The sequence below is a fragment of the Lepidochelys kempii genome, chromosome 1 (assembly GCF_965140265.1).
Source record: "Lepidochelys kempii isolate rLepKem1 chromosome 1, rLepKem1.hap2, whole genome shotgun sequence".
NCBI lineage: Eukaryota > Metazoa > Chordata > Testudines > Cheloniidae > Lepidochelys > Lepidochelys kempii.
In genome coordinates this window covers 112,348,286-112,366,005 of record NC_133256.1, presented here as the reverse complement: position 1 = coordinate 112,366,005, position 17,720 = coordinate 112,348,286, and the positions used below count along the sequence as shown (strand labels likewise).

The 17,720-nt window shown below is 41.9% G+C and overlaps 1 protein-coding gene and 1 long non-coding RNA gene across 9 annotated transcripts in view; one reads left to right on the top strand and one right to left on the bottom strand.

Annotated features, from left to right (window-relative positions):
- Window positions 1–17,720, bottom strand: part of LOC140914062 (uncharacterized) — a 46,211-nt gene that overhangs the window by 9,263 nt on the left and 19,228 nt on the right. The window contains exon 2 of the long non-coding RNA XR_012159754.1: window positions 3,540–3,732. This is a non-coding gene — a long non-coding RNA (uncharacterized lncRNA). The remainder of the gene's footprint in view (window positions 1–3,539; window positions 3,733–17,720) is intronic.
- Window positions 1–17,720, top strand: part of LIMS1 (LIM zinc finger domain containing 1) — a 140,882-nt gene that overhangs the window by 107,502 nt on the left and 15,660 nt on the right. For all 8 annotated transcript variants that reach the window (XM_073350950.1, XM_073351000.1, XM_073350930.1 and 5 more), the window contains 5 exons: window positions 2,943–3,009; window positions 9,792–9,912; window positions 12,005–12,154; window positions 14,845–14,995; window positions 17,509–17,601. In XM_073350950.1, the coding sequence (XP_073207051.1) occupies window positions 2,943–3,009; window positions 9,792–9,912; window positions 12,005–12,154; window positions 14,845–14,995; window positions 17,509–17,601 (582 nt within the window). The remainder of the gene's footprint in view (window positions 1–2,942; window positions 3,010–9,791; window positions 9,913–12,004; window positions 12,155–14,844; window positions 14,996–17,508; window positions 17,602–17,720) is intronic.

The following is a 17,720-nucleotide window of genomic DNA, read 5'->3' as shown; positions in this document are numbered from 1 at the left end:
ATTGGTAGATGTGCAGGTGAACGAGCCTCTGATAGTGTGGCTGATGTAATTGGGCCCTATGATGTCCCCTGAATAGATATGTGGGCACAGTTGGCAACGGGCTTTGTTGCAAGGATAGGTTCCTGGGTTAGTGTTTTTGGTGTGTGGTTGCTGGTGAGTATTTGCTTCAGGTTGGGCGTATGTAGATTTGCGTGCAGTGGCAATGATCCCCAAACAGAGTTAACATGTATAGATAGAGCTCCATTGTATCACTCAATAACACAAAACAGGAAGCATTCAGATTTCATACTCTTATATGTTCATGTCCAGATCCTTTCCAACTCTTATACATAATCTGTTTTATAGCATTATGCTGTATGACGTTACTGAGTGTTTGGCATATTTGATTTGTGCTAACATCAGACAGGTTGGATGACTCACTGTAGAACACTGGCTTTTCATTTCTAGTGCCCGCAGTGACGTTCAGCATGAGAACTAAGCTTGGGATCTCAAGTTGATAGTGGAGAGCAGTCTGCATCATAAAATCGCCACCCTGCTAGACAGTTCAGTGTGACTCACCCTGCTGTATAATGGTTCATAAAGATAAAAATTCTCTGATCCTTAGAGAATCATAATAGAGTAATATACAGGAGCTAATGTGTAAATGTTATACTATTCCTAATTTATGCTTAATATTCACTGTTTGTTTTGTTTTTTAGTTTCCAGTTGAAAATGCTTCCTATTGACTCCATTTTAATGGTTGTCTCAATTTGTAAAATACCGAACATTTTATAGTAAACATAATGAGATGTCTAGTTTTAACATAGTTAGCATTTGCATCTGGTTACGATGGGATCGGCAACCTTTCAAAGAAGAAGAGCCATTTTTTGTTTTTGTCTTTGACCAAAATATTTCGAGACCCGCATCACACGCAAAGCTCCTTGTAGAGTTAGAATTTATCAACTAATAATAATTGAGTATATTAAAATTATCACCACTCACCAATACTTCTAATGCGACTTCTGCCATTTGATTTGAATATAAACAGGAGGGGGCTCTGGGCTGGGGTAAGGGATTGAGGTGCAGAAGGGGGTTGTGGGGTCTGGGAGGAAGCTTGGGTACAGGAGGTGGTTCTATGCTGGGTCAGCGGGTTGGGGTGCGGGAGGGGGTGCGAGGTGCAGGCTGTGGCTGGGAGGTGCTTACCACAGGTGGCTCCCATCTAGCGGTGAAGCAGGGCTCTGGCCCCACGCTGCTCCCGGAAGTGGCTGGCACGTTTCTGCGTGCCCCTGGTTCAAGGGAGGCAGCTGTGCATACTGCCTCTGCCCCCAGCACTGTCCTCACAGCTCCCATTGGTGGGGGCAGTGGCGGATTAAAGATTTTGCTGCCCCTAGGCCCTGAAATAATTGCTGTCCCAGCTCACCTCCACTCCGCCTCCGCCTCCTTCCCTAAGCGCGCTGCCGGGTCCTGCTTCTCCCCGCTCCCTGTCAGTGCTTGTGCGCGAAACAGCTTTGCGAAGGAGCGGGGAAGAGGCGGGAATGTGGCGCGCTCAGGAGAGGAGGCGGGGCCGGGGCAGGGATTTGGGGAAGCAGACCAATAGGGGCAGGGAGGGGGTGGGGAATGGGGGTGGGGAAGGGGTGGAGTTGGGGCGGGGGCAGAGGGCGCAAACTGGCGCTGAGGGAAGTAGCCTCTGGCTGCTATTATAAATTTGCCGCCCTAGGCCTAGGCCTTGTCATTAATACGCTGCTGGGCGGGGGCGGTGCTTGTGGGCATGGACAGCGCATGGAGACCTGCTGGCCCCCTCCCGCCAAAGGGCACGCAGAGACTTGCCAGGAGACAGCTGCTTCTGGGAGAGGCGTGGGGCCAGAGCCCTGCTGCGCTGCTGGCCAGGAGCTGCCTGTGGTAAGTGCCTCCCAGCCAGAGTTTGCACCTTGCACCCCCTCAAAAAACAGCTGCCCGCAAGGGGGCAGCCAAAGAGCTTCCTGCGGCTCTGGAGCCGCAGATTGTCGTCCCCTGGGTTATGAGGTGCCTGAAGGCACCCATACATGAGCAGTTTCTCCCCTTCATTCCAAGCCATGTTTGCCTATATATTATTATAGTAGTTGTTCTACAGCACTACCTTCACTTCCTTGAAATCATTTCCCGTCTGTTTCTGTGAAGACGAGCCTGAACCAGAAAATCACGTCTGAACCACCCTGGACTTTGAGAAAGTTCTGATCTAAATTCAAGCCATGTGTCTAGCCTCAAACTCTGTAACAGGCCAGTTTGAAGCTCCAAATCTAGAACTTTGTTGAGAAAGAGATCAGGTATGAACTTCCTTAGCCTCATCAGTTTTTCAGATTAATTGAATGGAAGTTCTCTTCCTACATTTTTCTGTACGTTATACTACTGAGCTGGAAAGTTGTGTTGCGCAGTAAATTGCAGAGATTTTTGACATGAACATTCTCCTGCACTTATTTCCTCCAATATGTAGCACCATTCTTTCAGGAAGTGCAGAGTGCAGAGGAGATCAGAGGGGTTCAGAGAAAATGCTTCCTAGTAGGAAAGGCGTTTATAAGTTGATCCAGTAATTCAAAGGTTAATTCCTGCCAGTAGCACTGTATGTTGCATCAGATTTTGTGTATCCTGTCTGACTTAAATATTGTCTGACAAACTGTAAATGATAACAAAGAGCAAAAGCTTTAGACTCTCAGTTTTTTAAAAGCAGAGTTAATACTGTAACAAATAATATATTGCATGCTTAATGTTAACGTAAGGTAGATAGATTTAGTATGCAAGGGGTTGATCAGTTTGTCTACCACAAAAAACTGTTTCTGTATGTCTCATTTTTGTTATAGCCAAGTCATCTTTTACAGTTTAATTGCATCTGGGAATGATATAGTATTGTGATGGTATGTATATTATTGATGTGAAATGTGAAGTACACTTTTTATTCCTCTAATTTCCAGTTTGTTTCCCATTTTCAGTTTGAAGGAAGGAAGTATTGTGAACATGATTTTCAGATGCTTTTTGCCCCTTGCTGTCATCAGTGTGGTAAGTTTTATACTGATCATTTAATGTAAGTTCAACATATAACCTTGGAAAAGAATGGAATCCTTGTGATTACACCAAGCACACCGAGTCAGACTATTCTGCCAGCCTGAGTTCCCTTTACCTCACATTGCTGGGATAGGCTCCCCAGCGTTTTCCAGCCAAGCACACAGGCAGGGCCACACCCCGCTGCACAGAGAGCCAGAGATCCGTTCTGGGAAGGCTCAGCTTAAGGAGCTTGCCACAGCACCCAGATGTCCACCCTCCCTTGGAGTACAAAACCAAAATTATAAGAAATTAGCCTCTTCCCTCCAGTGTGGAGGAGGGTATACACAACTTCTCATTCTCCCAGTTAGAAATCATATAATCTGGGTTATATTATAAACCAGAAATAAAGTTATTAACTATAAAAGGTGTATTTTAAGTAGTTAAGGAGGTAGGAGACAGAACAAGGCAGATTACTAAGAAAATAAAACAGAGCACACAAACTAAGCTTACTACACTAAAGAAACTGGTTACATGTATGTTCTCACCCTAAATGTGGTTCTAATAATCTTCTTCACAGGCCAAACGCCCTTCCAGCAGGGTTCAGTTCTTTCCTCCAGTTCAGTCTTCGTTGTTTCCAGCAGTCATCTTGGGTTGGGTAGCAGGGGAGAACTGATGACCTGGGTTACCTCACTCCCCACCCTTAAATAGTATTTGCATAAGGCGGGAGTCCTTTGTGTCCTATTTCAGAGGAACAGCCGTGTTAGTCTGTATTCGCAAAAAGAAAAGGAGGACTTGTGGCAAATGGCCCACCTGTTGATCACTTTAGATAAGCTATTACCAGCAGGACAGTGGGGTGGGAGGAGGTATTGTTTCATGATTTCTGTGTGTATATAAAGTCTGCTGCAGTTTCCACGGTAAACATCTGATGAAGTGAGCTGTAGCTCACGAAAGCTCATGCTCAAATAAATTGGTTAGTCTCTAAGGTGCCACAAGTCCTCCTTTTCTTTGTGTCCTAGTTGGACCCCCCTTTCCTTACAGTGGAAAGTTAAAAGAAGTCCCAAGTAATGTTTTAGTATCATGTGACAAGACCACCTGACTCTGTGGGGCCCTTGTAGCCATTCTTCACAGGCTGACCCACAGGTTCACAGGAAGATTAAGCTTTTTTTTACAGTCCATTGTCCTTGTTGATGGGCCATCCGCCCTGTCTGGCTTTTCCATTGTTGTATCTGAAGTGTTGGCAGTGGGCATCCCCCAAAGTAGCACATTTGAAATACAGATACATAGTCAATATTCCTAATTTCAGATACAGAAATGATACATGCATATAAATAGGATAATCGTATAAATAGTAAATCATAACCTTTCCAATGATACCTCACGTGAGCCATCTTGCATAAAGTATATCTCAGTTATGTCATATTTATATCAAAAGCGTATTTTCATAAAGAATATGGAATGACAATCACACCCTTATTGCCTGCTCCTCCCATAATCGTTTCTCAGCTTTCTTCAACACTGTCCTGTGCATGGAATGCCTTTCCTGAGCTGGTCTGAAAAGTCACTACCCTCCCCTCATTTAAATCTCTCCTGAAGCCTCACTGTTTTCTTGACATCTACAGGAAGCTACTTATTTATCTTATGTGTGAACTGCTTATTTGTATGAAGGGAAGAGGTTGAATGCTGGCAGAGAGGGGCTTATGGACACTATATCTAAAGCTAGGGATTGCTGTGGGCAGAGGGGGTTGAATGGTGGAGGGAAGATGTGGGAAGGGGAATTTAGTGTGTATAACAAACAAACAAACACAAATGTATGACTAACTAGACGGATGACGGAGTTCGTTCTTTCTGTAGGCCAACCACATTGCACAGATGAGGGGCTCAATGCATTCCTCCATTCTCCCCACAAGCTCCTGGTGTGCCGTCCCCCCACCCTAATTCTGCTGCCTTCTTGGTCATCTCTCCCCTTGACAAATCTCTCTGCCTGCAATACCAAATGGATACTGTTTAGATGAACTAAAACACTTGTGACTGGGCAAAGGTAAATGATCTTGCCTGAGCTAGGCACAGTGTGGATGGAGCTACAGTGCAACTCTCGAGTCTCACTCCTACTCAACCAATATAGCTCCTGATCTGAAGGAGCCCCCAATCTTCCAGTCCTAAACCTTCACACCCCCAGTAGTCTGGCAAAGCACCTCAGTCCTGACCAGCAGTTCCATTTGCTGATTCATTTCACCAATGGGATTGAAGCAGGGCTTAAATTCCCCCCAGTATTTCCTGGAGCCTTGAACTTCAGCCTCACAGAAGGCGCTGGGGCATGGGGCTTCTGCCCCGCGGTGCGCGCTGAGGTTTGGGGCTCTGCTCACACCAGGGCTTCTGCAGGTTTCAAAATATTTACTGGAGCGCCCCACTGGATGGCTCCAGCTGAATTTAAGCCCTGGATTGACATATGAAAATGCAATGGACGGAGCGAATAATGACTGGTTGAGTTACCTATGATCTCACAATGCTTCTCTGCCTGGAGCACCATATGGGCATTTGTGTGCAACTCAGGCTTCTTCTTCAAGTGCTGGTCCCTGTCTGTATTCCACTGTGGGTATGCATGCACTCCATGCATCCAGAACTCAGAGAATTTTGATGCACAGGGAGTCATGGCTTCATACTTTAGCGCATCCCAGGGAAGTCCAGTACACCACTGAGGATCTTCCCTTCAGTGAGACTCATCTGTTTAATCAGAAGATGGATAAGTCCTTACACACTTTAAAGGACTCCAGGGCCATCCTCTGCTCCCTGGGCATATATGCACCTACCCTGAAGAGAATATTCCACCTTCAATGATACAGGTAGACTGTAGATAGACTGATGGCTCAACAGTTCTTCCACCTGAGACCTTATGAGCAACCCCTAATAGTCAGCGAGTTCAAAAGACCTGCTTCTTCTGCAGCAGATTCCTCATTCCAATCCCAGCCCTCAGCGAAACGTTATTTTTGACGGGAGCTATAAACCACTAAGTCCAACATGTCCTGACTGCCAGCACACTCCTTGGGGGTCACTAGTACTCCTTTTCAACACCTGGAGTGCAATAACAATGAAGAAATGATGGTCAGCATTATCCATTCTGGCTGTATAATAGAGTTTGTACCTATACCTCCTCCAAAACCCCCTTTCCCTCCTCACTCTCGGAGACCACTTTTATGAGAACATTCTCAGACGAGAAGTGGAATCTCTTACAGCAAAGAGCAATAAAGCGGGTTGCTCTTCAGTACCAAATAAGTGTTTTTTACTTGACGTATTTCCCAGTTTCCAGAAAGAAAGGCAGTTGGAGATCTAGTCTTGACCACCACCATCTCAACCGCTTTATTTGCACACTCAGGTTTTGCATGATCATGTTGGCATGGTAGTTCAATCTCTGGAAAAAGACAAGTGGTTTACAGCTCTTAACATGAAGGATGCCTACTTTTACATGGACATCCACCATGCCCCACTCATCAGTGCTTTCTCAGATTCATAGTCACCGCCACTCACTTTCACTACAGAGTACTCCCTTTCAGCATTGCTACCTTCCCCAGGGTCTTTACCAAGGTGTTCTCTGTCAAAGCAGTCTATATCAGATGCTGTGATTTCACCATCTTCCCTACCTCGATGAATGGCTCCTTGTCAAGAGATCACGCCAAGAGGCCAGGTGACAGTTGCTACAACTCCTCTCCTCTCTGGGGATTAGCATAAATGCCAAAAAATGTGTTCTTATCCCTAAACTTTGGACTTCATTGGGGCATCCTTAAGTTTAATCATGCAGGGGCTTACTTTCCAAGAGACAGGTTTCAGGCTATGAATGTTATCATGGACCAGTTCATAACCAAGCCCAGGGTGCCTGTCAAGATCTGTCTTTCTCTCTGAGGCCATATGGCCTCATGCATATGTCATGCCTTTTGCAAGACTCACCTTGTTGCCTACAAGCGTGGCTTCTGACTTTGTACTTACCAAACCTACAGCGCACGAGCACCTAGTGACTGTTACCACCAAAGTGATATTGTTCCTGTCATGGTGGAAAAATCCCCATCAGGTTTGTGTCGGTGTTCCTTTCCTCGCCTTCATACCAGAAAGGGTGATGATTGCCGACACATTTCTGTTGAGTTGGGGAGCTTACATGGACAACCGTACAGCACAAGACACCTGGACATCTCAAGAATCACATTCAATTCACATCAGTGTTCTAGAGCTATGAGCGGTTTGACAGGCTTGCAAAACCTTTCTCCCGTTCATTCAGTTTCACCATGCCGACAATATCACAACTGTCTTTTAGATCAGCAATCGGAGGCACGAGATCTGCCCCTAAGTGTGCAGAAATGGTCAGTCTGTGGAACTGGTGCATCAGCAGTCGGATTACCCTGTCAGCAGTCTGCCTCTGAAGGAACCAGAACGTGTGTCTCAGCAGACACTTTGCAAGTCGATCACAAGTGGGAGCTACACAACTCTGTGATGAACAATATTTTCGCTCTGTGGGGGGACCTCCACCAGGGACCTATTTACCTCCCAAACAAAGAGGAAATGCTACGTATACTGCTCCAAAAGAGCCTTTGGTCACCACTCACAAGGCAATGCTTTACTCCTTCCATGGTCAGACCATCTGAACTATGTCCTCCCGCCACTACCGCTCCTGCCTCAAGATTTGCACACGATTTGACAGGACAATGCATGAGTTATTCTTGTCGCCCCCAACTAACCCAGAAGTTTTGATTCCTGAACCTCCTACGCATGTTGTTTTTGGGTACTGATCATTATTCCTATGTTTCCCAATCTTCTGACTCAGAGGAATGGCAAAATCAGGCATCCCAACCCACATCTGCTTCCTCCCAGAGCTTGGTTTGTGGATGGGCATCCTGCTTAGAGCAATTGTGTTCTGAAGCTGTTCAGAATGTCCTTTCTAATAGTAGGAAGGATTCCACTAGAAAATATTACCTAACCAAGCCATCTGGGCGTATCAAAGATGTATTTCTCTAGAATCCACAGATATTCCTCTCATTCTGGACTCTATTCTTTCTATGCAGACAACAAGATTGTAAGTTCCTCATGGGTTCATTTGGCAACCATCTGCCTTCACGGGGCTACTCGATCTTTGCGCACTCTCCGACTAGCAAATTCTGGAAAGGTCTAATCAGAACCTTTCGGCCTATCAAAAAGTCTATTCCTCAGTGGGACTTGAACCTTGTTTTCTCAGTGCTCACTAAGCTTCCATTTGAAACATTAGCTTCTTGCTTCATGTCTCTCCTATCCATGAAGGTCACATTCCTGGTAGCCATCACCTCAGCCAGGTGGTTTGGTGAGCTTGGGGCATTGATGGCAGATCCTCCTTACACTATATTGCATAAGGACAAGCTTCCATTACATTTGTACCCTAAATTCACCCCCAGTCTGAGTTTCACCTGAACTAGCCTATCCGCTTACCTGCATTTGTCCCAAAACTTCACACATCCTCAGAAGAAAGGAGGCTCCATTCCCTCAGTGTTTGGAAAGCCTTAGCCTTTCATAACCTGAAAACAATCAGGAAATCCTCTGGACTATTTGTCACCATAATGGACAGGGCCAAGGGTCAGGTTATATTCTCTCAAAGAATCTCAAAATGGATGTTGGCCTGCATGTAGACAACTGATATCAGAGCAAATCTTCCCCCTCCTCATAGGGTAAGAGCTCATTCCGCAAGAACGCAAGCAACATCTATGGCTTCTTTTCAATAGGGGTGCCTCTACTTGATAATTGTAAGGCAGCTACATGGCACTCAGTCCACACATTTATTAGACGCTGTGCCGTGGCACCTCTGCTGATGCATCTTTTGGAACAGCAATCCTTTGTTCGGCTCTGCCATCTACAACCTCTCACCCTCCTATTTGAGTACTTCTTGTCAATCACCCACAGTGGAATACACATAGGAATCAGCACTCAGAAGAACCTCCAGTTACTAAATATAAGTAACTTTTTTTTCCAGTTTTTCTGAGTGTCAGTAAAATTAGACGTGGTCTTCAAAAGTTACCATGTTAGACAGACCAATAGAGAAATGACATCAAGTTGAGTGTGAGGCCTCATTTTGCTTGGCCAGCAAGAAGTGCATCTATCATCACATGATCTGTGTTGTATCCCATTCGCTCATCCTTCAGTAGATGGTATGCTCTTCAGAGCCGGGACTGAGTCTTTCTTTGCATTTGTAAAGTGCCTAGAGCCTTTTGGGAACTACTGGAGTATAAATAAAAACAAAAATCCTGCTAATCTGCTGGTTTACTCAGAGAAGAAAGGAGAAAGTAATTAGGAAAAAGTTATGCAGAATAAAGAACTGCATGAATACCAAAACAGCATAAGAGATCAGATGACTGAAAAAGGTGAGGGATGGAAAAAGAAAAACTCAGATATACAGAAAATGAAGTGTATGAAGAAGGGTGGGTAAATGAAGTGTTAGCTAGAAGGGGAAGTGCTTTGTTAGTAAGAAGAAAAGGAGTACTTGTGGCACCTTAGAGACTAACCAATTTATTTGAGCATGAGCTTTCGTGAGCTACAGCTCACTTCATCGGATGCATACCGTGGAAACTGCAGCAGACTTTATATACACACAGAGTAAGGGAATTTGCTTTGGATTTTTAGCCAAGAATAAGGTTGAGAACCAGAGCCCTTGGAGCCATATACCTGAACCCGCAAGCTGGGAGTTTTTGTTTTTTTTTACTTTGTCTGATACAGTGTTACTTAAAGCACTTTGGTATTTAGAACAACTTTTGTTTTATTTTTTAACATCCAGATATTTTATTTACCTACAGGTGAGTTCATTATCGGTCGTGTTATTAAAGCTATGAATAATAGCTGGCATCCAGAATGCTTCTGCTGTGACATCTGCCAACAAGTACTGGCAGATATTGGATTTGTCAAGAACGCTGGCAGGTAGATCTTCACCCCCTTCTGTATTGGTCGTAAGCAAAATGAAGTGATGATGGGGTTTACAGTTTATTAAGGCTTCTAAAAATCTTCAGCTGACATGATGTAACCTCTTTAATAAAACACAGTTAAAGGAGTAACTAAAGTATCTCTGTTTACGTGTAAGGTGCCCTTATGGGGCAGGGGTTCAAGCAAGTCTGATCTGCAGAGAACACAGCTCAAAAATGAAATGTAAATATTAAATATTGATTTTTTTTTTAATACTTACAAAAACATTTAAAGAATGTTCCACTACACCTTCAGACTTTCCATCAAGGTCACCTTCTGGGTATATCTGTTACCTTACGTCACTGAGTGCCAGTGGTACTTTGAGATATAATAGGGGAGAACATTTTCAAAGTAGTGTACCAGAGATAGATAAATGTACCCCATTAATTCTTTTACATGATGTCAGATTTTTTCTGGTGTGATTCCAGCAACTTATGCGTCACAACCAGTGGTGCTGAGATACTAAAAATTTAGATAAAAGTGTACACACCTACCTTGCACCACTTTGGAATTCTGATGGCACCTCTCCAGAATAAAGTGCATTGCTACAAGTCAGTGCTTTTTATTTTCTGTTTTAATGCTTTTTTGTGTGTGAATTTTACCTGACTGAGATGATTTTATATTAGGGAGCCTGGAAAAAGCAGTAGTTTGGTTCATACATAAAAATGTTGCTCTTCTTTGCAAGCTCTTTCAAGGCCATTGTGGGCCACATTGTGATACCCTTACTCTGACTTATTAGCAGCACCTTACTCCTGGAGTAGTCCCCTTAAATTCAGTGGGACTATTCCTAGAGTAAGATATTTTTCAATGTGAGTAAATGTCCTGGGCCACTATCTCGCAAACAGAAACATGCTTAACTTTAAGCATGTGACTTCAAATGGTAAAAGTGACATTCGTACATAAGTGTAGAATCAGAGCCTAAGTGAGCATATAGCTTCCCATCTAAACTTCCGTGATTCACAGAGTAAAACACTTGGCAACAAAAATCTTTAGCAAATTCTAATTCCTTTTTTACTTTTACATGTACATTAAATGCAAGAGAACAGAAGAATGAGCCTCTGGGCTGGATGGAAGTAAACTGACTATTTTTTCCCCTCTCTTGAGCTTGGGTTTCTCATAAGGGTACTGTTTATATGATTTATTCAAATAACAGATTGAATTGAGATCCTAATAGATTTTTGTTTGTGTTTTTATTGTGTAGTAAGATTCCAAAAAGTATTTGTCATAAATATAAAGGGAAGGGTAAACACCTTTAAAATCCCTCCTGGCCAGAGGAAAAACCCTTTCACCTGTAAAGGGTTAAGAAGCTAGGATAACCTCGCTGGCACCTGACCAAAATGACCAATGAGGAGACAAGATAATTTCAAAAGCTGGGGGGAGGGAGAAACAAAGCCTCTCTCTCTGTCTGTGTGATGCTTTTGCTGGGGACAGAACAGGAATGGAGTCTTAGAACTTAGTAAGTAATCTAGCTAAATATGCGTTAGAGTCTGATTTCTTTAAATGGCTGAGAGTATAAGCTGTGCTGAATGGAATGGATATTCCTGTTTTTGTGTCTTTTTGTAACTTAAGGTTTTGCCTAGAGGGATTCTCTGTGTTTTGAATCTAATTACCCTGTAAGGTATTTACCATCCTGATTTTACAGAGGTGATTCTTTTTACTTTTTCTTCAATTAAAATTCTTCTTTTAAGAAACTGAATGCTTTTTTCATTGTTCTTAAGATCCAAGGGTTTGGGTGTGTGGTCACCTATGCAAATTGGTGAGGATTTTTATCAAACCTTCCCCAGGAAAGGGGTGTAAGATTGGGGAGGATTTTGGGGGGAAAGATGTTTCCAAATGGACTCGTTCCCACTAACCGGTGTTAGACGTTTGGTGGTGGCAGTGAAAGTCCAAGGGCAAAAGGTAAAATAGTTTGTACCTTGGGGAACCTAAGCTGGTAAAAGTAAGCTCAGGAGGTTTTCATGCAGGTCCCCACATCTGTCCCCTAGAGTTCAGAGTGGGGAAGGAACCTTGACAGTATTTATTACTGTCACTGTTTTTTCTCTGTTTTTAGGCATCTTTGCCGTCCTTGTCACAACCGGGAGAAGGCCAGGGGTCTGGGAAAATACATCTGCCAGAAGTGCCATGCCATTATTGATGAACAACCGCTCATATTCAAGAATGATCCCTATCATCCTGATCATTTCAACTGTGCCAATTGCGGGTAATAGTATTTTATAGAAGAAAAAAACCTTAAGAAAATGTTGATTTTCATTTGTTTTGTCTGTTTAAATCTAAAGTCAGCTGTATTGATGTAATCCACATTATCAGAGTGTGATTCTTTGTCCCCTCTAGTAGCTAGACCATGTACGGAAGTTTGAGTCTGCCATTACCTCTGGACTCATGGACTTGATCCTTTAGCTCAAACAGTAGAGGCTCCTAGATTACAGAAATCTGGGGTTCAGTGCTCTCTCAGACAAGCTTTAATGAAAGCTGAGGTTCTGGAGAACAAGATGGTATCTTGGGAGAGGTTGTAGTAACATTGTGTGTATTTCCAATTCTATCTCTGGGCACAGATGAGGGTTTCAGTAGTGAGGAAAGGACAGATTTTGGTAATACTACAAGAAACAGAAGTGACCAGATTTACTGAGAGACTGGATGCAGGGAAGAACAGGAGAGAGGAGCTGAAGATGACACTAAAGTTGCATTCCTTGGAGGATAATCCAGTTACAAGTGACAAAAGAGATAGAGGATGAAGTGGAGAGGAATTAAGAGGAAAGATGAGAATTTCATGTTGGAAAGAGATTGAGTCTGAAATGGTGATAGAAGATGTGAGACTGGACAGAACCTCACCTCATGCAATCCTTTAAAATAATCAAACCATTTGTAACAGTGAGGGTAATAAACCACTGGAACAGTGTTCTGGTTCACTTGAAATGGTATCAGATTTATCAGTGATCTGATTTACAGACACTCATGTACGTATGGCACATAATATTGACTAGGATTTAAGATTATAAGCATTGTGGTCTGAAGGAATTAAAAAGTCAAAATGCCCAAAACCGTAGGCTGAATGAACTGCTATTTAGCAGTAATCTTAATTATAAACTAAGAAATCTAAGTGAATTTTCTATTTTTCTTCACTTGTTTAAAAAAAATAAAAAGTGCAGCCCCTTCACCTCCCCCACTTGCTTCCCTCTTTTGCTGCTTAACTTATTCCTCTGCCTCCTCTAGTTTTTAAAAGCAAATTGTAAATTCTTCCCTATTCTTTCTTTGAAACAATGTGTCTTCAGCTGTGGCAGCTGGTCCTTGTCTTCAGGGCTGAACCACTTCCCCAATTTTTACAGGCTGTGATGGCAGCTGTGTTGACACTATACAGCAGAACCCCTATAGCTCTTGGGGCAATTCTGAGGAGAGAGTGTTTCTGCTTCAAATAGCTCCTCGGAGAATCTGTGGATTTTCGAAGTGGCCTCTGCAGCAGCTGGAAAAGGCAATTTTCCATCCCCTGGAGGGACTAAAGCTTGCATGGATATTGTGGGTAAACACAGATTTTCCCCCAGTTTTCCATGTCCTGCACAGAGATGCTGGATTGGAGGTATTATGGGAGATAACACAGGCGCACTAGTTTGTAGCTGACCATCCAGTAATTTGGTGGTAGGGAAGTTTTCACTTTAGATATTTAGTGCCACAGCAAAGATCAGTTTAAAAAGAATCTGTAATCCTAAATCAAGAGCAACCAAATGAGACCATCACTGATTATACAGTTTGAATCTCTCTAGTCTGGCACTCTCTGGTCCGGCAACATCCATGGTCCGGCATGATTTTGTAACATTGTTTGTAAATTGTGTAACAATACTAACACTTTGTTATGAAGAGAGCTGGTAAGCCTTGTCTAGGCAGTGTTGCAAGCATTGTTGCATTTATTCGCCTCCCTGAGATAAAAAATAAAAAGAGACCCGCTCGCTAAAATATTGACCTTCCGTGGTTCGGCAAATTCTCTGGTTCAGGACCTGAGGGTCCCGGACTAAAGAGGTTCAACCTGTAGTCCGTTTTAAAGCTTAATTCTGACAATGTCATTTTTACTGTTCTTAATAACATCATTATTCAGATTTATCATCCAATTTAGTGGTTAAAACAAAGAAGCGTACAGAGATTCTGAGATAGTAAGAATATACATGACTGTCACATATAGGTGCATATTTTTCTTTATCCCTAAACCCTGTAAAGGCATGCATGATTGACTTGGCCTAGAGCACTAAATTCCAGGCTCAATTACACTGATGTTAATCCACAGGAAATCAGATGACTGTAGTGGATTACACCAGTGTCACTGAGAACAGAAGTTAGCCCAGTGTATCTAGGACCTTGTCTACACTAACGAGGGAAGTCAATCTAAGTTACGCTAGTTAAGTTAGGTAAATTATGTAGCTGAAATCGAGGTAGCTTAGATTGATTTACAGTGGTGTCTACACCACGGTATGTCGGCGGGAGGCGCTCTCCCATCAGTTTATCCACGTCTTCACCAGACCCACTAAATCAATGCTGCTGCATCAATCGCAGCTGCACCGATTTAGACCATAGTGAAGACAAGCCCTAGATCTTGCAAATGTTCACTGTAGATGGCATGTAAGAAAATGATGAAACTCTTATAAATCAGATATTTAGAGAAAGTAAAAAACTTAATGCATAATACTTATCACACATCCAGCCAAACATTCAATCTTCAAGATAAAATCCAATGAACCAGGCTATTTTGAACACTAGTGTCCAAATCCCATAATGGAGTGTAAATAAAACTTTTGAAATAAATTCATAAAAATAAAGTCATGCCTTCAAAACCACGCATTAACTAAAATTGTTCTCTGTATTCTCAGATTCTTTGTGATCATGTTTGATTCATTAATTTTTGAACAGGAAGGAACTTACTGCTGATGCTCGTGAGTTGAAGGGAGAATTATATTGTTTACCATGCCATGATAAAATGGGTGTCCCCATCTGTGGAGCATGTAGGAGACCAATTGAAGGACGAGTGGTGAATGCTATGGGGAAACAGTGGCATGTGGAGGTAAATGTCAGAGTGTATTATATTTTATAAATATTGGCATGAATATACTAGGTCTGGAATTTTATGGGTCAGTTTCAATCGAAAGGATTAGAAAATTCTACAGAAATGGTTGGTAAAGTAAGTTGTAGAGCATGTCTTCAGTTGTAATCACACACACAGTTTATTTCATTTTGAAAAATTCTGCATTTTGAGAGTGATTCCCTATATTTCAGATGAGAAATAGTTGTAGAACTCAAAATATCTCTTTAATCAACAACTTTTTAAGTTGATCAACAGAAACTTTTTAAGTGTCTATATACACGAGAACACTGTCACGAAGGTATGGTTTAGCTGCCACAAATTTCCTGTGTGGTCTTGGGCAAATTATTATCCCCATTTTACAGATGGAGATGCAGACACAGAGAGATTAAATATTGACATTGCCTACTTTCCAGGTTGTGTATCAAGTTAAGTTCACTGTTCAAAAAGGTGCTTTGAGATCCTTGGAAAGCGCTATAGAAGTGCAAAGTATTATACAGAAATGTAGTAATATTTTGCATAAATACTATTCATTACAAACTGGAGAGTTGGTTTGAAATAAATAAGATTAAATTCAGTAATGACAAATGCAAAGTGCTGCACATAGGAAGGAATAATTAATTGTACAACTACAAAATGGGAAATGACTTCCTACAAAGGAGTACTGCAGAAAAGTATCTGGGGTTTACAGTCGATCATAAACTAAATATGAGTCAACAATGTAATACTGCTGCAAAAAAGCAAACAGCATTCTGGGATGTATTAGCAAGAATGTTGTAAGCAAGACATGAGAAATAATTATTTCACTCTACTGATAAGGCCTCAGTAGAAGTACTGGGTACAGTTCTGGAAACTTCAGGAAACCACACTTCAGGAAAGATGTGGACAAATTAGGGAAAGTCCAGAGGAGAGCAACAAAATCAATTAAAGATCTAGAAACTATGACCTATGAGGAAAGGTTGAAACAATTGGGTTGTTGTTTGGAGAAGAGAAGACTGAGGCACATGTTAAGTCTTCAAGTACATAAAAGGTTGCTGTACAGGGGGAGAGGGGGAGATAAATTTTTCAGTCAGCAAACCTCTGAGTGCGACCCACCCCTTATAAATTAAAAACCTTTTTTTATATTTAACACTATTATAAATGCTGGAGGCAAAGTGGAATTTGGGGATGGAGGCTGACAGCTCGTGACCTCCACGTAATAACCTCGCGACCCCCTGAGGGATCACGACCCCCAGTTTGAGAACCCCTGGTCTAAAGGGACAGTGAAAGATAACTATAAAGTTTTAGATCCCAGAAAAAGCATTCAGTTTTTCTGATCAATCAAAAATAGGTGAATACCCCCACCTACAGGTCAAAACCCAGAAGTATTGTCATTACCATAGAAGCCCACAGTGCGGCAAACCCTTTTCTCACGCTGTGTCAAATGCTGTGCCCAGCACATGCAACATTTATATTTGAATTCTGTTCAGTCAGTTTTCAGTCTAAGACTTCTGTGGTAGGGGTCCGCAAATGAAAAAGGGTTGAAGACCATTGGTTTAGACATTAGGAAAATCTTCCGAAGTAAGAGTAGTTAAGCACTGAAGCAAATTACCTAGGGAGGTTGTGGAATCTCTATCATTGAAGGTTTTTAAGAACAGATTAGACAAACACCTGTTAGGGATGGTCTAAAGCTAATTAGTCCTGTCTCAGTGCAAGGGGCTAGACCAGATGACCTATTAAGGTCCTTTCCAGTCCTACATTTCTATGATTCTGTTACAGAGTTCAATAATACTACTTTGCCATCTATGACACCTTCTATTTGAACATCTTAAAGCATTTCACAAACAATTGTTGAGCATTTCAAAGAAGTGCAGGAGATTTAGCCATGAATCTTTCATGAAATTTAATGGAATATATGTAGCTAAATCCTTTAAACTTGCTTTGAAAATCTCAATCAATAAATTTATCCTTACACCACATTCTGGTGAGTATTATGCCCATCTTATGGATGGGAGAATTGAGGCAAAAAGAAATTAAGTGACTCCAAAGGGGCAGGGTCATAAATGGAACCCAAATCTGCTTACTCCCGCTCCCTTAATCACAAGATCATCCTTCCTCCTCAGATATCTTAAAATAAATAAATAAATAAAAAACACACCACCATTGACCAGGTTATTGTGATTGCCAAACAGTAAGCGTAGCAATAAAGTTTCTTTAAGTTAGTTTAAATTTTCCATGATATCAATGCAGTTTATCAACTAATAATGAATCCAAAATCTTTTCTTCAGTTTATTTTTTTCTTCAGTGTATTTTCTTTAAAATTTAAGACTTTAAAATGAGCAATATTTTGTTTTTTTTAATGTTTTAAATCTACAAGTAATAAAAGTGTTTCTAATTTTAAAGAAGGCATTATGAGCAGACTGTCCTTCGATAATGCTCAGTCCTGAGTATCTGTTTCCAAAGAAATGCCATTAACTCAACCAATCCAGAGATAATTTATATCATTTTCTTTGCAGCATTTTGTTTGTGCAAAGTGTGAAAAGCCATTTCTTGGTCATCGTCACTATGAGAGGAAGGGCTTGGCATATTGTGAAACCCATTACAATCAGGTAAGGTTGAATTTTGTATCTTAGCCATTAATAAATTCATGATTCATCAACTCACTTATATCTGTAGGAGAGAAAAATATTAACACGAAGGGACTAGTTTTGCCTTCTGACAACCATCT